At 37.9% G+C, this 21,987-nt stretch overlaps 1 protein-coding gene across 3 annotated transcripts in view; it reads right to left on the reverse strand.

Annotated features, from left to right (window-relative positions):
- Nucleotides 1–285: 285 nt before the first annotated feature.
- The window catches only part of FRMPD4 (FERM and PDZ domain containing 4), a 343,499-nt gene continuing 321,797 nt past the window's right edge, over nt 286–21,987 (reverse strand). For 2 of the 3 annotated variants that reach the window (XM_017728504.1, XM_008629290.2), the window contains 11 exons: nt 21,623–21,730; nt 18,415–18,546; nt 16,236–16,355; nt 15,376–15,512; nt 13,520–13,646; nt 11,126–11,215; nt 10,352–10,534; nt 6,988–7,126; nt 5,358–6,419; nt 3,763–5,034; nt 286–2,641 (listed from right to left, as the gene is read on the reverse strand). In XM_017728504.1, coding sequence (XP_017583993.1) covers nt 1,287–2,641; nt 3,763–5,034; nt 5,358–6,419; nt 6,988–7,126; nt 10,352–10,534; nt 11,126–11,215; nt 13,520–13,646; nt 15,376–15,512; nt 16,236–16,355; nt 18,415–18,546; nt 21,623–21,730 — 4,725 coding nt within the window. In that variant the 3' untranslated portion in view covers nt 286–1,286. The remainder of the gene's footprint in view (nt 2,642–3,762; nt 5,035–5,357; nt 6,420–6,987; nt 7,127–10,351; nt 10,535–11,125; nt 11,216–13,519; nt 13,647–15,375; nt 15,513–16,235; nt 16,356–18,414; nt 18,547–21,622; nt 21,731–21,987) is intronic. The other variant, XM_017728505.1, reaches the window with a different exon arrangement.

Genomic DNA, 21,987 nt, shown 5'->3' on the forward strand with positions numbered 1-21,987 from the left:
AGCAGTAATAGTCCTTGTACATGGTGTTACGAGAAAGAGGTGAAAATTACCTACATGAGTTTGGAGAATGGAGGCTGCTGCTCCTTGGTCACTGAGAAGTTCACCAGATGCTCTTGTGAAAGCCTATTTGCCAGCCAGAATTGAGAGCTGTTGCTTTGGCTGCCTCTCAAACACAAGACTACAAAATGTTTTCCAGAAAGGTTCAGATGGAAGAGATTATTCACAAATTGCCTTTGTCATCACTCAAGAGAAGAACTGTCTCTAGCTGGAAATATTTCAGAGATATTTATTGTATTCTGAAAACTTCATTTTATTTCTAACTTATTTACAGTTAAACATTCAGAATCATAAAATATGAAGTATAAAATATTTAACAAAATAGATGCAGTCCGTGTTGTTCAGATGCACCGTAAATATATGATGAAACAGTAAACAGCATAGGAATTTTCTGATGGTCCTGTCGTTTACCAGGGGAAAGGGTGTGTAGACCTGCCTCATACATTCTGTTCTGACCATTATGGCACCAATCTTTCATTTCAGACAGAACACCACCATCGCTCTGGTTTCTGTGTCCTCAGTCCTCCACAGTTACCTGCACTGTCTAAAATGCCAACACTAAAGTTCAATACATCAGATACCCTCTGAAGCTGGTATATTCATATATCCAATACTTTTTTTTTAAATACAGAATTTCCTAGAAAAGAAGAATCGGGTAATTCAGTCCATATGAACAAAAGATTCATTTATTATATATATATTCTCTAGTTAGTTATAATAGTCTCTTGTATTTTAAATGTCTTTTTGCTATTTTCAATGCTTAAAAATTATAATTTTAAAACATTAAATATTGTGTTATATACATTATGATTTAATTAATCATTCTAAACATGGAGCATTCTCCAAGTGAAAACTTGGATGAAACAGAAAACAATTTCATTGACATAACAGGCTTTAGAAACTCACTTCATACAACCATAAATTTGACTATATGAAAAATAGCCAAACATCAATTTGCTCCTATATGGGACTTTTTTCTGCTTGTTTTTCTGATCTTGGGGAAGAGGGTTTTTTGGCTGTTGCTTTTGTATAAACCGAAGGACAGATCTAGTCATTACTTTTCTCAATGTTCAGTATTTTAACTTTTTTTAATCTCATACCTATTTTATATAAAATAACAAAATATACAGAGAAAGCTGAGTTTGTTACATTAGTTCATACACATACAGTAAATAAAAGTTTTTTATGTATGGCTTTGCAAAGGTAGATTATGAAGTGACTTTTGTATTTTACTTGTTTAAAAGCATTTTTAGAGAACGTGTTAGTGTGCTTACAATAGCGGCCATGGTATTCGGATGTCGAGCCAAGAGTTTAATGCTAGGATCACCAGAGGTCTTGCCTGACACTGCTTCTGCAGCCCTCAGAAGACAAATGTAGTTTATTACAACCTCGTCTATCTTAGCTATAATTTCCTGCTGCTGTGTTTGAGAGTTCATGACTTTAACTAAACGCATGCAGGCTTCTGTTAAGCAACAGAGTACTTGAAAGCTGGAAGTCATAGCTAAAAGCATTTCCTCAGGGCTTTTATCAGCCATGGCCATTTTCCTGCAGGCACTTCCCAACTGTCTCGATTCCAAAGATAACAGTTGTTTGTACTTAGAAAGTTTAAGGTCATATGTTTCTGGATGTAAATCTTCTCTCTTGCCCATACTTGCTCGTACCAGTGAGAGTAGCTCATTGGCATCCTTTTGTGCTGCAATAAATCCATCAGGCATTGCATAAGTTTTCTCTTTCATCACATTTATTCGTGTGATTCGCGCATCGAAGGCTACATCGTTGAAATTCACATCAATTTGGCCACCTTGGGTGTCAGCACTGCTCTTTTCATGCTCATTGACTGCATCATATGGGGGCTCAGCAGCTTTTGGGGACTCCAAGACTTTCTGCTCATTGTCACTGGACAACAACTGAGCAACTGGTTCTGAGAGCTCACACAGGATCTGTGGTTCAAAGAGATGTGAGAGCTGATGGCTGTCTTGGTCATCTTCCTCCTCATTGTCATCATTTCCTCTGCTCAGGAAGCAATAGCTAAAGGGGCCCTGACACCTCCAGGTGCTGGTGGTCAGCTTTCGCAAGGGCAATGTTCGACACTGCTTGGAGTCCTTCTGACTGGTGCCTGTGCCCAAACACCGCTTACTGTCCTTCCTATCAGTGCTGACGTACACACAACTCTGAGAATAACTTTTTGACAGCTTTTTGCCCAGGGAAAATTCCACCCTTCTCTCCAATTTGGATTCATCCTTTCGGGTGCTGTCCAGGCATTTCAATCTGGTCGTGGCTGCCTTCTTCTCAAACAGCATCTCAATGCCTGCAGATCCTCCAATGCTGCTGCTGCTGCTGCTGCGTCTCAGCACTTTCTTGTTCTGCGGCATCCTGAGGCTTCCTCCTATCATGTCATATGGCCGTAAACTAACTGTTGCCCCACAAGCCTGATTTACTTTGGGAATGTCACAAGAGTCTTCATTTTGACTTGGCACCTTTGATTCTGATAGCATGGATGATAGCATGATGGAGTCAGCTAGAGGCTGTCTAGGAAAAGCTGTAGGCATGCCTCCTTGTCTTCCCTTTTCAGGCTCTGTGAAAGCTACACTAGGGGTAGTAGAAGAGCAGACAGAATAATTAAACATCACCCTGATAATATTCATAGACTGAACTTTTAAATATCTTTTAACAGTCAGGACAAATGGTTTCCTGGTATTTCCCAATGGTCTGCATTCCTCAAAATATTCCACAAAAAATCATTAGCAGTCTTCTGTATTTCACTAAAATGCCTTTTACAATCGGTCAACAAATTATAACTTATGAATAACTATTTTTTGATTTCACTATAGCAGACTTACTCAAGAAAAGGAACAGCAAATCATGTACAAAACATCCTAAATCTCCCCTAATACATTGATTGCATGTTTTCAATTAACTAATTAATACTTTCAGATTAAAACGCCATTTTAACTACACCTGAAACAGTATGGAAAGATGCGTTCATGGTAATTTTGGTTTGGTTTTGTGGCAGTTTTTTGGCAGAGAAAGATTATTTCTCATTCTAACTCCTAATCTGTTCCACTTTTGGATTTTCATGCCTTCTCACACTATGCTACATGAGTATTGCAACCCAAGAAGGGAGAAACACTTAAAATCCAACTGAAAGAATTTCAATGCTGCCTTTGAAAAACTGTGCATTTTTTTATAACTGTAAAGAAACACCTACTGTCAGATTGTGAAGGAAATACCTGCTTAATAAGGTAGTGACATTTTCTTATTCTTAACATTTAGAGCTTTTTATTCATATTGGCATGTTTTTGACAACCTGCTAAAATGGCATATAAGACACCTAAGAAATGAATCAAAGGTTTTGCTCCCCTACATTAATGTAATTTCTGAATTAATTTCATAATCTAACAAGGAACTCAAGTGACTATGGATTTTGGAGATGCTTCCGAAGAGCGGAAGAGAGGCCTCTCTGTCAGTGTCCCTCCAAATATTTTAACTGTAATGAGAGGGTTTTTAAGAAGTTGTATGCAGCTCATCAGAATATCTCAACATGTACAAGTAAAATGAACAGATAAACTGAAGGTCTAATCTCACTATCTTCTACAGCTTGTTGATGTAGTTCCAGATAAAGATAATAAAAATGTCTTGCCTAGACCTCAACATGAACTTGTAGCTTTAAGAATAAACACAAGAAACACTCTATTACTGCTGTACCTGTAGTTTCTTTTATCTTGGGGATCCGATGACATCCTTCTCTCAAAGTGCCAAAAAGTGGTTCAGCATTAATTGCTGAATGCACAACAGGCACCGTCATTCTGTGACACACAGCTTCAGGCTGCTGGTGCAGGTCCTTGTATGTCGTTCCATGGTTTGGAAGAATGGCAGCTCTTTCATCAGCTGGAACATAGGCAATGCCCTTCATTGATGGATCAGAGATGATGTGCTTACCATCAGAGGTACAAAGAGGGGATTCAACAGGGGTAGCACATGTGCTACTGCCGGTGCTGCATCCCGCGTCCACTGAAGAGCACTGAGAGCTCTGCAGCGAGAAATGGCCTTCACTTTGCAGAGATGACATGCGCTTAGCCAAGTGATATTCACAAAGTCTAGCCACACTCTGCTCAGCTTCTGGAAGCTTTGAAGGATGGTCATCTGCAGATAAATCAGTATCTTCTGCATCGTTTAGGTCTTTGGCTGAAGACACGGGAGTCATATCTGACAGGAAGTTTTCCCCTTGGCTAAGCCCTGAGGTATCATCCTGATCCACCTCAGGATTCACTTCATCCTTACAGTCAGTTTCTGTTTTACCAAGGACAGGAACTCTTGGAAAAGTCTTCCCATTAACAGTTTCTGGGCTTGGCTTATCTGCTGCCCCATCATCGGCAGCATACCATCTTTGGCGAAAGGCAGTTCTCTCCACATTAAAAGTGCTTAAGCGCTGGCTGTCTCTTGCTGACAGAGTTCCAAATTTAGCTTTTAGGTCTTCATCAGACTCTGCTTTTTTATTTCCCTGTTGCTTTTTCACAGTAGCATTGCCATCAGAGGATGCTTTTACTTCGCTATCTGTCATCTTATTTTTCCTTTTACTAGTGCAAGAATATACCAAGGATCCCATGTGCAATTTGCTAAAATAATCAGTGACAGATTTTGTTTCCATGGTCTCTGGCTCCATTTCCATGTTGTCGGAATGAAGAATCTGCTTTGAAGGCACAACTTTTGACTGTAGCTCTGTGGTCTGACCACCAGACAAAGGCTGTGAGGGCTTCTTTCCTGGCCCTCCAGCCTGATTCTTAGCAATGGGAAATTCAGTCTGCTCTTCCACAAGTGGTTGGTAGCCTTCACTTGTGGTCAAAAACATACGTGCAGTGTTTTCCGACTGTTTCTGTGCTGTGGCTAGTTCAGAGCTTTCAGTCATTTCAGAGGAATTTGTTTCATTGCCAGAATCTGAAGATGACTCAGGGCTATATGCTCGCAGGATAGCTACACCTGCAAGCCACAAAAAATAAGAGTCAATTAAATGACAGCAGCTGAGGCACCTGGATAAGTGACAAGCAAAAGGGGGTGTATTAGAGACAAAAATATTCTTTGTAAGAATACTCTGACTTTATTGCACAGTTCCCAAGACAGGTAGTTTAATAACAGTGGTGGCTCCATTAAATATGAAATATGATGTATGCAAAATGACGGCAAAAAATAAAAGGAAAACTAAAAAAAAACCAAACCAACCCTCATGAAATGGAGTACTTCCAAAGCTAAATGGATGAGATGGAATGATTTTCAATGAATAAATGTAACTATGGTGAAAGAACCTGAATTGTCATTCGTCTGCTGTTCCTCTGAAGCAGCCAAAGCTTCTAGTGCTTGAAGTGTAGAGACTACGGCATCATCTAGCTCCTTCTCACCCTTCCCCTCTGTATTAGTAGGGACAGCATCGATAAGCGACACTGGAATGTCATCATTGCCTAGATTACTGTCTTGCTCCTTGTTGTCTCTAGGCTGTGTCGCTTGATTCTGAGAGTCCTCCTCATCTGAACTGTCCCTGAAACCAGGTGGAGGAGCAGCAATGGCCATGTTTAAGGTATGCAAAAGGAAATCATCTTCATTGTCATCACCTTCCGGAGGAGGAAGTGAAGTCAAATCAATAATGTCATCACTAGAACCAGAAAGGCTGAGAAGAGCAGGCCTATTTATTTCTCCTACCATAATATCTTCTTCACAGCTTACTTCATCTTCATCTTCAGCATCGTCTGTGTTTTCTGCATAACAGATATCATGCAGCAAAGGCTCTTCTATCCCTTCCGCAGCTCCAAATATTTTACCATCGCTTATAGTTGCATAAACAGAATTTGTAGCAAACTGAAGGCTTTCAGCATCCGGTGACAAATCCAGGCCTTTAATATCATTGGCATTACTAAGATAAATGGCTCTTTGTTTTTCTAGTACTTCTGGACTTTCATCCAAAAGCCTTTCATAGCCAAGAGTCTGGGGACTGATACCATCCAAGCTGGGATCTCCAAATATAAAGGAAACTTTTGCTCCCCTGGGAGAATCCTGTGCTTTCTTGCTAGGTTCCAAACCTGAGAGTGACAGCAGTGAAGGCTGGTTAAAATTTCTGCTTTCTTCTGTTTCAGCGGGGTCACTTTGCTTGGCCAGATGCTGATCAAATCCACCTGAATTATAAGTATTCTCTATGTAGAGATGTCTGTGTTCTTTTTGACATAGCAGACTTTCGGAAACATCTACAGTCTTCTGCTTTGGATCAGCAAAGGACATTTGAGCCTCCTGATCTCCTTCGGCCAGGAAAGTGGTAGTTTTTGGTATACAATTCCATTCAGAAGCAAGGATATTATGTTTCCCTCTATTTTCAGGTCCTATAGCATTATGAAATAAAATCAACATTGTGAAATCAAAGAACAAAGTAATGTAATTTGTAAACAATCATTTGTTGATGCTGAGTATTAAACACTCTGAATAGGATAGTTGAGCCATCAAATATATCAGAAAGGCACTTTCAAATTCACCTCTGTTCTAAGTTAAATACCTGTTGATTTAATGACCTAAAGTTTAACTGGTACTTCTGTACTCTAGAAAAAATCTAAAATGCTATTCCAGGCATAGCAACACAAAAGCAGCTGGTTTCTCCAACCATATGTATTCTGACAAAAGATGTATGCATATAAAATAATAACACCCACAGAAGCATGCCTCTGTCTACTAGAGTATGAAGGAAAATCAACACAGGTTTTATTTTGCCATGAAGATGCTAATATAGGCTGGATCTTAGAACATTATAAAGCTGAATAAATACTGTGTTGCTAGGTCTGAGTGAGCAATCAGATCTCATTTGACACAGCCTTCTATTTATCTGGAGGTGCTCCGGCTTCAGTTGATGTCTGCTTTATACACTGGACCATCATTAACATACTGTGAAATAAATACCTGTTTCTCGGCTCCCTGCATTTTTCTTGTTGGCCACGTTAAATATTGAACGTCTTGAGTCAACCAGCAGTCTGTAGTATCCAGCTGTTAGGCAAGCAAGATTCATTGCATCTGATGACTCCATCAGAAGAGTAATAGGCTAAGAAGAATACAATCCAGTTAAGGCTGTTCCTCCTCAATTTGTTTGCCTGTTGACCATACTATTACATCAAAGCAAAAGGAATTTCATCACAAACACCACACTGAAAATTTACTGAGAATTTATTTTCCTCACTACCAATATCAAACAGTATAAAAAGTTTAGTCAAGACTGGAATTGTAGTAAGGTAGAAGTCCAACTTGACATCTCAACAACTGAGTGCCCTCTTTCTGAATGAAGCTAACTATTTTAAGACTCGTGCTCCATCTTTTTCTTGCACAGACACCTTACTCTTGCCAAAGCACTATTTAATGTTACTCTGAATCTGCCACAGGTTAAGAACCTGGTACATTAGATGCTGGAGTCTTGCAGTTGTATGGGAATCTGATGCTTCCCAGAAAATGTGGTGCACTAAGAATAAGCAAGGAAGAATGACAAGGGAAGCAAACAGTCAGGGAAAGCTGAGGTTCATAAAATACAGCAGTCAGGCTAAAGCTGTCATTACACAGCAGAAACAGAGACAGATCAACAGAACACCAGCCTGGTGTTACTGAAAAGACAAGTGGTGAAAAAATAAGCAGATAAACAGAGACAGAGAGAATGGAGAAAGATCCCCAGGAGGGTAATCAGCAAAGAAAACAAACACAAAACACTGTAAAAAAAAAAAAGCCAGTCCTAACAAAAATGAAAGACCTCAGAGCTTTGAAAACTGTGGCTGCCAGGATAGCAAGCAGCGAACCCAAGACATCCATGTGAAACACACTTTAATTAATTTTTCTTTTGCCATTATGTACATTTTCTTGCCTAAAAATTTGTTCATGTCTCGATAGCTTTTAATACCAAAAGCTGTTCTCCTCAAATGTAATTTATTAAGGTGGCTAGCCTCTGCAACTCCTAGACAGGAAATAAAAATGAAGCCCTTACCGTGATGCATAGATAGAAATTAGACCATAGACAACCCATCTTATCACTCACAGTGTGTAGTGACTCACAGTATGTGGACATTTGTGACAATTTATCATAATTCAGCATGCAGAGCCCACTGTCAGAAGACAGATGCAAGGACCTGCACCATCCATTCCAGACGGAATGTCACATGCAACAAGGATGACTCTCCAACCTACTCAAGCCCTTACTAGTAAAAAGACAACTGATTCTGATGGAAGCTCTGGCCAAAACATAACTGATGATCACACCTTATTACCAAACCCACAACAGGTCCAATGAGCTTTTAAAGGCTTGTGCTACAGCATCTTGGGCCAAAATGTTCCAGCTGCCCTGAATGTTGTATAAACTGTTTTCAGCAACTTGGGAAAATATATGAGGGTTTTTTTTTTTCTTTAACCTATTTTTGCTACAGCTTGAGCTTCTATTCAATACACGCTTCTTTCAAGGTATTCAACTATAGATTTTATAGTTACTATAAATTATTAAACCTACACTGGGTTAATTAATCTCTGTTCTTTTGAGCAACTACTAAAAACTGACATTTGAAATGCTACATTCATCTCAAGTTTTCTGCGGTGATTGGCAGAAACTTATGAACTCCACAAAAATCTCAGATTGCTGAAAACAATGCTGTGAAATACTGGTAATCTGCTGAAAAGTCCTGTGACAGCTAAACTTTTATTGCCTGCTTCTGCCAAGTGAAACATGCTTGAGAACATATTTAAAGAAACAAAAATAAAATAAAAATCTAAACTGTCTGTTCATTTAGAAAATAATGTAATATATAACATATACTGGTACATTCAGAACCTGGATATATGAACCTACTACTTGAGGGTAAGTCAAAGGATGAAAACATCACTTGAGAATACCTACCACTGTGTGCCTGCATCTCCTTCACAGGACATAGTCTCAACCCCTACTTGCGCCCCACAGAGAGGCAACTTTTTGTCAAATTCCACCCAGAGTCTGCTAGATTTTTATTTTTAGTCAGTCTCTCTGGGTTTGAGATCACATGTGTTGAAGTGCAAAGAGATGGGGATATGCACAATTTACAGTAAGACAGTAACAGTATTATAATATATAACAACATAACACCATGGTAATACATAATACTATGGCATACGGTGCTGCATATTACATATGGGCAGATGGGAAACATTTAATTTCGATATTACTTTCTCCATCTGTAAAAAGGTGATAATAGCTTTCTTACAAGAAGGCCATGAGTTTAGCACAGTAATGAAGGCAAAGCAGTCTGCTATCCTCAGATGTTACCATTGCTAAGTACAGTGAAAGAGATGCTGTGTTCACCAACCCGTAAATTTCTCTTAAGCTGCTGTCAAAGAGCATCTAGACTACTTTATAACAATGTTTTTTTCATTACCTTAAATACAGGGAAACAGTTCCAGATCAATAAACCTAAAGTATTCAAAGCAAAAGCTTAGTAAAATATTCCTCATGTGTGCTTTTTGTGTATAGCTGGGTAGGCGAAAAGAAGTGTTAGGTTCTATTTATTTTAATCAAATATTTAAGTTTCAAGTATAATGAGAGCTCTTCCTTCAATCTCTGGTTAAGATTAATGTCCTAGAAAGTCTATGAAGGCTTCCACTTCAAAGCCAAATAGAAACCACACCAAAAACACCCAGGACAGTGTAACATACAAAACGCCACTCATTTTGCTGCTAAGATGCCTCAGATGGGAGGTGTTAGTGAGATTTAAAAGAAATTAAATTACTACAGGTAGATGATGAGCACCTGTGAATATATTACGTCGGGTAAAGCACTGAACTGGAATTCTAAAGGCTAAGAAAGAAACCCATGCACTTTAGCAGTCTATTTAATTGGGAACTGTTATGTGGTTACTTGCAGTGAACTTTGTGGATGTAACACTGGATTACAGGGGACCCTGGTTCAGTGCAGCTGGCAATTCTTTACTGGTAATGACACTGTATATTACACTAGAAGGAGCTTCAAAAGAAGGCAAATTTCACCATCACCTCTTCTTACCATGGAAATTCATGAAGATGCAAATTGCTGGGTGTCAGCTGAGAGAAAAATCAAAATAGAATGCAGGTGCTGGAATACACCAGCCTGGTACACTGTAGCCCAACCTGTAGTATATATGCACTGTGACAAAAAAAGAGCTGAAAATGCACTCCCAGAGTACTATTGCCATGAAAATGTTCAGAACAGCATAGCTTGATCTAATACTCAAATAAAGACAAAAACATTATTAAAAGATACTATTTCAACACAAATCAGTAACAAACTTACTTTCACATCTAAGACATGCAGCTCAACTCTAACACTGCTCTCATCTTCTGTAAACATCTCAATTCTGTTCACGTGGCTGAAGTCTGCCAGGAGAGCCACAAGATTTGTTTTGGTGTTTATCACATGGCTGATTCCATACCGTGGCCCTACTAACAGAGTCACTTCTGAACGCTTTTCTCCCTGCTTTAACAGAAAAAGAAAAAAAAGAACAAGTAAAAAACATGATAGGTACTGCATAGTAACAGAAATCACCAATCCCTTCTTTCAGTTACATAGAGTTACATTTGAAAGGCATTTCTACATTAAAGATTATTATGTTTTTTCTAGGAAGATACAATACACAAGAGCATACTTGATTCGTAATTTAAAAAAAAGTAAAGGAATTTCTTGCTGGATGTTGATTGCACTCTAGTTTTTAGGTGGATAGTTAGATGAACAGACGATGGAAGGACTCTGCTTCTGTTAAAAGAAAAACTTTGTCATTAAGATTTTTCCAGACTAACAATTTTAGCATTCAATAGATAATTGGATGGCATTATTTGCTAAGAAAGTGCTATCTATCTCCAAATTCCAGGTAAATTTTTATTATGACAGATACGTTGTTTTCAAGATGAAAAGGAACAAAAAGTGTTTTGGTTCAATTAAAAATTATATTTAAGCATAAGAATAGAACCTAAATTTCTAAAGAAAATTACATGATCCAGCTTAAAAAAAAAAAAAGGCATTAGGAAAAAAAAAAATCAAGAGAGGAGACTATTTTGAGAGAAATGTTACCACTAGTGTTGCCTTGAAGACACGCCCTCCATATAATCGTAGATCACTGAGGAACTTTAGATAATGCACCTTGGCTTGCAGAGCAGAGAGCTGAGAAAGGAGAAACAGGGGTAAGAGGTAGTTGTGGAAATCATCACATAATAAAATTCAGAAAGAAAACATATTTGCATAATATAAAGAGAATGGTCTTCCACAACAGCTCTTTGGAGCCTGAAACTAAATCTTGAGATGCTTGAGCTTCAGATGAGGAGAAACAGTTTCATTCTTAAAATTAATATCTTGCTTGTTTAGTTAAAATGCACTGAGGACTTGGGAATGGGCAGATCAGAGCACTTCAAGAACATGCTAACTGCTTTAATGAAGGCAAAATGTTGAAGTACTCAGATTAAACATCTGTTCACTGAGGGTTTTCAAGGCTAAGACAGCAGCTTTCCATTCATAAACTCCATCAGTTCTTAAACATTTATGTACCTATACAGAGAAAGAGAACAAAAAAATGTGCATGTGTCAGCTATGTATTTTACATTTTGCTAGGTACTTGTGGTGTTTGGCAGATTATTCCAACTTGCTACTGCATTTCCTGTTTATTTAGTAGGTAATAAATCAGAAAGCTAAATACAGCATATCAATACATATGATCTTATCATGTAATATGTCAGAATTTGTCTCCTATTTTTTTCCTCTGAGCTTAAACTACCTACTTAAAAAAGAAAACTTAGAAATACTTTATGAGACAAAAGGGAAACAAGAAACAGTTCATTTCACCCAGTCTGAATCCAAACCTGACACTTCCCTGGTGTAAATCCTTATATCTGGACTTTTAGAAGATAATATAAAAGAGTCTCATATCATTTGCCAGTTTCATTCCAGTCACTGGATTTCTAATTCAAAATCTTATTTGATCTTGAACAGCATTTTATGGGCCCCATCGTAATTTTTTCCTAGACAACAAGGAGGAAATGAATCCAAAGTAGAGCAACTAGTGGTAATGCTTTCCCCTTTGCTTCACCAGGTGCTCGCTTGGTGCAGAAATACAGAAGGGTTGTAAAAAAACATGAGAATCCTGAGAATGACAAGCTTCCCTTCATGTGAAGGAAGAGAAGACTGCACAAAGAAATCAGTTAGTTTCTGTGTTAGTACCTACAAGTGAGACAGGAGGCGATGAAGAGCTCAGATGCTTTCTTTCTCAGACTTGCCTGCTAAAAAAGCAGGTTGGCAAAAAACGTATTTCCAAAGCTCAAATCGAAAAGAATGAAACAAAGCCAACAAGGGTTTGCTACAGGAAGGGACTGTTGCAGTATCTCTTCTAACCAAGAACTGATACTACTATGCCACTGTAAGGCATATCTTACACCTGTGAAGCACTGATGGCTTCCAAAATAAACCCAAATTTACACTACCAGATAAATAATAAGCAACTGGGATAATTTAGCTTTAGTTTCAGCATTATAGGAGACATGCAGTGCTTCAGCCTTTCTTCCTGAGGTCAAACGCATAAAGCTATGCTCACAGTCACAATTTGTTCTGAAACCTCCAAGCAGGATTTCTGCTGATCACAGTGAGCCTTAGCTCAGCACCAGCTGTTTTGTGGCTTTTTGGTTCAGAAACAAACTGTCATGAAGCAGGATTCAGCTCATTTTATGTCTCAACTAGTCACTCTTAGGTTCTTTTTATAGTCCATGAAGAGAAATAAGCATTTCTAGGACACAGGCAATCTGACCTATTTTTGGTTCCGAATGTGGGATGGGATGAATTGCTCCCTAGAAGTGCCTATTTCTCTCCATTGACTACAAACAAGAAAAGATGACCTGCACTAAGAAACCACATTACGGTGTCTAAAAGCAGTCTCAGCTTGCATGTAACAAAGGCATTTCTCAGAGACATTGTCTTATCTGTGTTTTTTCCAGCTGAAGTGAAAGCTTAGTGCTAAGAAAAGCATTTTAGAACAGCAAGGAGGGTCATTTACTGCAAGGACCATCATCTATCCAGTTAGATCTTGGCCAGCGAAAAGTCTTTCTCTACAGTGTAACAGAAAACAATCTGAAAAACAGCAGTTATGTCAGATGAGAGCATCAGAGAGAGAACAAAAACTTTCCTAGCAAATCTGCCATTCATAGAAAATGCTAAGTTAATTAAAATATATATTTTTTTTTATCATACATGAGGTATTAATAAACAGTTCTCTGTCATTCTCAGGTTAAGAAGATAGTTTCGTTGGGGCATAATTAATTTTTTTTAATAGTTCTTGGCTATGTTGCACCAGCACCCAAAGTTAGATCTCTGAAAATATAGTGGCTAGGTGTTTCTCCAAAGGATTAGCTCTAAATGTGTCCCATGCATGCCACACTTTCTGTTCTTTAAAACATATTTTCCATTAAGATGCAAATGTAATACCTTTTTGCCTGGAGGAACTAGGTTTTGATTTGCTTTGACAAGGTGGGAAAGTGCTTTCTTTATGTTCTTTTCTTTCATGCTTTGCAGCACAGCAGATGGAAGAAAAGTCTCTAATCCCCATTCTTTTCTGCAATAAAAGGCATATATTTAATTTCACATTCCTGTGATGATTATTTATCTAAAGACTGGTGACTATGATGCCAAGTGAATGATTAGCTGAAAACAGGAGAGTTGATCAAGTCCAGAGTTTTGAAAAAATGTTATTTTTAAAATTTAAACAATTTATTTCGAAAAAAGGATTTTAAAATTATAAATAATCTTTCTTCTATCCCTTCCATCTCTTCAGTCATGCCATTCAGAAAAGAATGTTTAAATTTGATATCTAAAGTCTGTGTTAAACACCACTTAATTACATTGGCAAGCACGATTACAGAATTAAAATAGCAGATAATTTAACAATGTAATGTCAGATTTAATTTTATTTTATAACCTTCTTTTAGAACATGGAAATCAGAGCCATTTTCTAGTCACCTTTTGGTTGGGTGGGGGTGAGGGGAGTGGTGGGATCCTCCTCAAATGCAACCAGTTTGCCTCCATTTACCAAGTTATTTTTCTGCTTGAAGCACCCCTTTTGACAGAAGACTGACTCTTCGCTTGTAAGTAATTATTTTTGCAGATTCATTAATAGGATAGAATATAACATTGTCTTCAATATGATGGATAAACCCTACAAGACTCTGAGTGTGTAACAGTTATTATTTCCATTCTGCAAGCAAACTAAGCAACAGCAAAAAAAGTTTAAGGCCTTGGGGTTTTGTTCTGTTGTGAGGTTTTGTTGCCTTTTTTTTTTAATCCAAGGTGGTATACACACATTTACACTTTCCAATGTTACTTTTTCATTGTAGTTATACATCTATATCTATATGTAGTTATATGATCTATACATCTAATCTGGTATCTAACGTAAGACAGTTGCCTACTGGAGTACTTCTGCTGATGCCATGATGAATTTTCTTTTCTTTTATATGACTTACCTTTTCTTTTATACCCCTTTTATACCTTTTTACAACTTCTGTATTCTTAGTGCTTTTTGCCTACATTCTTGGACTTGTTTGTTCAGCTAGGAGACTCAACATCTTAGAGGTTTCGTAGTTAGGGATCAATATGCCCCAGACCCCAAGGTCCTCTCCAGAACACATTCTGTAAACTAAGATAGAACTATCCAGGGGAAGGTTCCTTGGGGAGAGGGGCTCATTCAAGCCTCTCATTGGGGAATCTTTGATAGATATGCTAATTAATAAAACCTATAATGCTATACCAGATCTTTTGGGGGTGTGCATTGTGGTGTGCATTGAGGTGCATTCGACCTGGATGTGTGCACCTAAGGATCCTTAAAATAAATACCAAGGTAAAATCCCTTTTTCCCTTATAACCGTGTTTGACTCTTGATTTTAAGACCAGGAAAAGGCATCACTGCATTTAAGAAATATTACAAACTCCAATCTGTGACCTACTGTCTTCTGAACCAAGCAACAATCTGAATCTTACTATAATAATCTCTACTAAAACCTGAGCATACAGACCATATAAACTTAGATCTTAAATCACTGAAAGCAAATGAGCTAATCTTATTTACATTTATAGTCTATTTCATATGCCCAAACAGATGACCAAAAAGTAAATGGACCAAAAGGACAAAATGTACCCCTCTTAACACACCTGAATCAATTTCAGTGGCAAAGAATAAACCTAAAATTGGTGCGTGCATACGGACGTACTAAAGAAACAACCTTAAAGAATCTACAAGTTACTTCTAAAGTTTCACTTTTAAAGAGCACACAGCATACTCAACTTACTCTATGTATTTGAGGGAGATTTTCTGAGTTTGCTTGGTGGTCACAGTTGCAATATACATTTGTAATGCAGCCAACCGCAGGGCAATGTCATATTTCAGTTCTGGTCCAAATCTTTCCTGAACCACATCGTTACAGCTCTGCCAAAGAACCAGTAGAGGGAGCGTCATGTTAAAAAATCTTGCACTGACAATAAATTACTGTTCTTTTCTTCTTTTTGTTTTTTTAATTAACACTTCATGAAAAGTAACCCCTAACTCAGACGTAGGACTGTGTTTTTGCTCTTAGAAGTGTCAGTTATTCACAATATGGGCACTAATGAAAAATACCAGTATTTCTGCCACAGAGCAAAAGGCATGATTATTTTGATCTAGGCTCTCTTCAGCCTTCCTGGAGAGAAGAGTAATCCTCCATCACAAAGAGTGCTGGGAGCATATCAGTATATCTGGACTCAGGATAGCAGGATTCTACCCGGTGAGATATTCAGGAGAACCACATTGCTTGTACATCAGTTTTCCCATCCACTTTACTGGAAGTTCCTTTTCAGACATCACTTCTGTTTGATATTACAGTAGCATAAATAAGTATTAACAATTAATTCAGCTTCACTCTTCTCTAAAGCCAAATATATTTTGGAAAGATATCAAAGCATTACTACTTGGAGAGACTTATGAAGAAAGCGGACTTTGCAGATGACAGAGATTTGTACATTCCCCAAGTGCATTCATTGGCTTTATGCAGCAGAAATAAAAGCCAGGATTTACTGCAACCATGCTTTTCTATGTGAAGATGTAAATTCATATATATAGTAAGTGTATTTTTTTATTCTCCTTTACACTAGCAATCACTGCGCTTTCACTTACCTGTACATAGAGATATTCAAAAGCAACTGGATCTCTTCTTAAAAGATCAATGGGATCCTTTGGAACAAAGCTAATCCTGAAAAGACATCTCATCTTATGCGAGCTTGGCCTTTGGGTCACCTAGGACAGTGCAATAATTAGATATTATAAATAGACAGATAAATATTAGAGCTTGGCAACCCTGGTGGAACAAGATCTTGGGCAATGTTACCCTGCTCCAGAGCCCTGACATAGCAAGAAAAATAATTCTGCCCAAAAAAGACCTTTGCCATGGGCTACTTATTAAGTTCTTCATCTAAGAACATCTTATATATATAATCTTGTGGAAAGACTTTTAGACTCATACAGGCATGTCTACCTGATACAACTCATCCTCAAAGCAACAGAATTCACTCAAAACCAGAGTGAAAGAACAGAGATAAAACATCTTAACAAAAACCATCCAAGTGAAATACAAGCTTAGTTGAGCTCCAGCAGGACTAAAATATGCATAAACAGGTAGCGTTAGGTGTTTGGGGAGAGGTCACATTTTATTTCTTAGACTGAGAACACAGGTGAGGCCTAACTTGGCAGCTATTACTCTCACTTTCTCTTGCTTGTTTTAATCCATCAGACAATTTGCAAGAAACTAGGTCTTTTCCTGCGTTGTTCTGGATTAAGAGATCGACTCCATAACTTCTGACTGAGATCCAATACATTAAAAAATTAAAAAGTCTGCTTTTGTGTTGGTCAGCAAAACATTTTTAAGCATTTAACTCTGTAATCTGGGTATATTCACAGGAGACCATTGCATAGCTAATGAGTAACTAGATGAAAGGGTAACAATCCAAACCCACCACTGTAAGTCATGGTCAGCAGCAACATTATAATGGCAAATCAAAGTATTGCTGATTTTACAGGAACTCCAAAGTAGAAACCCTCAGAACTAATGTAGTTTATGTAATTTATTCAATTAGGCTAATGTAGTTAGGGTACTTTATAATCAACATCTTTACTTGACAAAACTATACTTTTAAAAATCTCCAATGAAATCTCTGTCTTGCTCAAACAATTTTCACAAGGTCTATTTACCTCAGGTTGTCTCACCTCTTTCCTAAGTATATAGACATACTCTGTACATAAATAAAAGCTCCAGATGGGATTTTTGAAAGCTCACTATGCTGGTTTATTCTGATGTTTCTGATTTCAGTGAGAATTTTACCAATAACTTCAAGGAGATAGCTAGGCTAGGAAGACAAGTATTGAGTATTTCTGGTTATTGTGCAATCACTGAGTAGCTTATACCCTCAAGAAAGAATGTTAGCATGGCAAAAGCAAGTGCTTAAAGGTTAGAAAATGCTGGAAAGACTGTTAGCTGGTAAACTAAGCTCCTTCATACCATTGCACAGACTCTAGTTATAATTACAGGGATTCTGTCATTTAAATGAAGTATTTTTCCCCATCTAAGAATCCATTTCTCCTTTTTCCTTCTTTTTCCAATTTAGCTGAAATTTAAAAAATACTAATGTTCTCCTGAAACACAGAAATATAATAGGAAATTTCAGGCTAAACAATTTGGCAAAACGATAAGCAGATAAAATCAGGGTACTCTGCTGGTAACTGTGAAGCAACTTTAACTTTAGTCACACTTCCCTGATCTAAGGAAGAAAGTCACACCAACATTTTCTGTGTCACAATTCATCATCACTGAAGTGACATAATGTATCTCTGTGTAAGCAAGCCAAACCTGACTTCATCAGAAAGAGGAGCATTCCCTGTCACCCAGACACAGATCTGTATAATCAGATTACAACCAAATATCAAAATAAGGCTTTTAAAGAAATTTGGGCAGACTGTTCTCAGAACTGTTACCACGGGTTTGCCAACTGTTGAGTATGTTCATTAGCTGGGCCTCATATGATATGAAAAGGCTAGATAAGTATTTTTCAGATTTCAGACTGATTTTTTAATTCCTAATATTTTTGAAAGGCCCAATAAAGCAATTAAATATGATGTTTTTATAACAGAGAATTCCTTTGAGAACCTTATTCTTACAATCACATCTAAATATCCCAGCTATTTGATAGACTGTATCACACTATAAACCTTGCAGCTAACTCACTTGAGTAATTAAAAAGATGGATGAATTACTGATTAACCCCTCTCATTAACATCTGTTTTCATATACTATTACACAAACCTGAGTTAGAGTCTCTTGTTCATGTAGCAAAAGGAGTTTCGTTCCAGATCCTTCAACTCTCTGCTCCAGCATTAGGGAGAAGTGTTCAATACACTTGATGGAAAGCTTTTCTTGGAGTGTTAAGATGACATCCTAATTAACAAAGGATTTATAAAAAGTGTTTAAATTCACAAAGTGCTTGGGACCCAGTTCCTCCCTGCCACACACCCTGCATGTACCCAGCACAGGGTAGAAGCCAAGGCTTTGTGCGTGATTTGCGCAAGTTTCTAGGAAATCACAACCATTCATCCAGGGAAAAATCAGCTTCTTTATAATCAAACATCCCCAAGATGGTAACAGATATGAATGTGAGAAATACATTAATGGGATTGCTGGGAATGGATAACATTCTGTTGTGGTTTAACATGTAAATTATACTGGTGTGGCCCTTAAATCACATCTGTCTCCCTGGAAATAAAACCCATCAGCAAAGGAGAGATGGTCTTATTACTGTTCTCCTCCCTTTGTTGGGGCCACGACATCAAGCAGACAAATCAAATTCATACGTTCAACAAAAAAAAATTAGATGAATGGCCTTTATTTGTTCTTATGGAAAAGGGTTTTCTCGAGTTTTAAATGCTGACAGAAAAGTCAATGATGATGATACCTGTGCAGAACAATAGCTCTAAATTGATGGATCATATCAATTTTTAGAGACTCCTGATCAGCTTTTTTCATACTGAATTATGTCTAAGGATAGTTAATTTGAGAATGACTGCATCTAAAATAAAAACGAAACAAACCTCTTCACAAATCCATTCAACTAATCCCTACCTTACTTTCATATAACACTTTGTAAATGTATGTAGATTATTAATATTATCTATCAAGGTATCTTTTACTTTAGTGAATGCTGTAGGAAAAAGAAATACATAATAAGTCATCAGTTAGAAATAGTTTCACAGTATGCTGGTGACAAGATTAAAACATTTCTTTCCATCTGAAAGATTGTCAGATATACGTAAGTATCCAGATGGATAGGACTTACTAAGCAGATCGTGACAAATTGTAATCCAAGGGTTCTAACGTAATTTAAGAAGATTAATTGATCAATTAGAGTGTGTTTATGGAAAATCAAGACCAAACTGGTGGAAGGACGAAAAAATGTATGAGAGAGAATGGGGAGAGCTCTCTACAATATAGAGAATATAAGAGAGTATGAATGAATTGCAAGCAATCACTCTAAATAATAGAGGCTAATATTATACTATTCTGACTAATGGGGAATTTATTGCTTACATATGAAACATACTTTTATTTATGTTTCTAAACTATGCTAAAAACTATGGGCATAACAGTGACATGAAGCAGCATAATACTAAATATAAGCTTTTAAGAGAGGGTAATAATCTCATTGCTTTCTACCACTAGCTGTCTTGGACCTTTTAAAATATGAGGCTAAGGCACACAGCCTCTGAACTACTGCACCAAAGTTTTTGTTAGACATCCTCTCATCTGGCAACTTAAGTCAGCCCAGCTGCTATGACCCAGCAACATGGAAAGTGAGGACTGCAGGTTAGGTACTGCTTGCACCCTCCTTTTTAAGTGGTGAACTACTGGACTTCTAGAGGTGAAAAAACCTGCATTTACCTTGACTCACCTGGGGCATGTCTACTTCACCTCAGTTAAGCAACGAAGCAACAATCCACGCCCACCTATCTGCACTGAGGAATATGCACACACATGCAAGAATATGTCATTTATAGCTGTGCAGGCCTCAGAATACATAACTGCCTGAATTAGAAGCAAAGGAAATTATTCCTACCAATAGTCAAAATGACTAAGGTCAAAGCAGGTTTACAGCATCAATACAGCTAGGTAACTGAGACCACATGGGTATCTGTGCCAATGACTTCAGATCTGACATTTGGTCTGATAGTACATGACACATCCATGACAGAACTACTGAAACCTATGTAATGTAATGTAATGTGATGGCCAAAGACTGGTCTTCAGGGGCAAAACATCCTGGAATAGGTTGGTTGTTTATATGCTCATAACAGAAAATACTAGAAAGTGGGCTTGTGCTCCTTAGAAGGGTATGGAGACCTCACTATCTACATGACTCGTCTCCTATTTCTTCACCTAACCAAATTTTCAGAGGGACTCAAGGAATTCAGTATCCCATGGATGTAACCCATGGATGGAATGCTTTCAACCTACATTACTTGCATTCAATTTATGCCTAAAGCATATATGCTACATTTATTAACAAATGTGGCAGCTCATTTTTAAGTGTGACTTTAATGTCTGTTTTACCGGTGTGTCTTTAGTGTCTGTTTATCAGACTGGAGTAAGTTTCTTGTCTGCCTTAGTTAATAACTCTCTTTGCTGCTCTGATTGACCATGCTGCTGTATCACACTGAGCACAAAGGCAGCCTTTCTTCAAATATGCCTGGTTTTACAATTCCTAAAAACTACCAAAAGCTGGCAATGCAGAACTGCATCCCCAGCCTTCATCGATCATTCCCACCCATGCACCTCTCATGTCTCAGTGTCCCAAGTGTGCAAGCAACCATGCAGTGAGCTAGATTTGGTAACCAATCCATGTTGAAACTAGTTTCCCCAAACAGTAATGCTTGGGAGATCAGCAGCATGCCCCATAGCACTAGTCCTGCTGCTTACCATGCTACTCCAAGGCTCTCGCAGATGCTGATGATGCCTCTGATTTAGGAACCCACATGCATTAGTGTCACAGACATTCCCTGGCAGACTCAACTCTGTGCCAGGGCTTTATCTTTTTATTTCTGCATGTGACATGTGCTATGGAAAGTGTAAAGGGCACTGCACTGAGGCAAGTAATTCATCACCAACACAACCCTACAACATCCCATCCTAAGTTCACTGAATGATAAGCTAGATAATATTCAATCAGCAACCAACATCTTAATCTTCTTAGCTCCTGACTTTTGCTGACAAATCATGCTATTTTGGCAGCATAACAAAATGATACAACCACATAATTTTGATCATGCTCCAAGCACATTAAAATGATCACTTCTTCACTGACAACGAAGTATGTTTTTAGCAGCAGAAAAATGGACAAAATCCTCATTATTTCTGAGTTAAGAGTCCAGCCGCAACTGAACACACCAGTAATTTTGTTCTTAAAGCATTCCAAGTAAATGATGATTACTGAAGGTCTCCTATCAAGGTATAGCTGGCTTACCTTTATTGAAGTGCTGCAGTCAAAACGGAAAGATTTGGTTTGTCCATTTTCAAGATATACCTTTAGAACATTTGGCATGAAAAGAAGCGAGTTGTCCTTAACTGTTTCCTGTCAAGCAAATTAGTGAATCAGATTACAACATGCAACAAGAGAAATATAAACGTTGTTCTGTAAAGAAGTACATCATTCTGATGGAAAGGCAACAACAGAGAAGGAAGGTGTTGGCCCAAACTGAAAGCAGAAATATCAATGTCCTGCAAGGGTCTAGCCATGCTCATTACAGCTGCCCTCTGCAGGTCTCTGTCCTGGAAAAATATAATTGTTCACATAGATTTTAAGTCTGGCTTCGAGTACTGTCTTTCCCT

The sequence above is a fragment of the Corvus brachyrhynchos genome, unplaced genomic scaffold (assembly GCF_000691975.1).
Source record: "Corvus brachyrhynchos isolate BGI_N302 unplaced genomic scaffold, ASM69197v1 scaffold11, whole genome shotgun sequence".
In the NCBI taxonomy this organism is placed as follows: Eukaryota; Metazoa; Chordata; class Aves; order Passeriformes; family Corvidae; genus Corvus; species Corvus brachyrhynchos.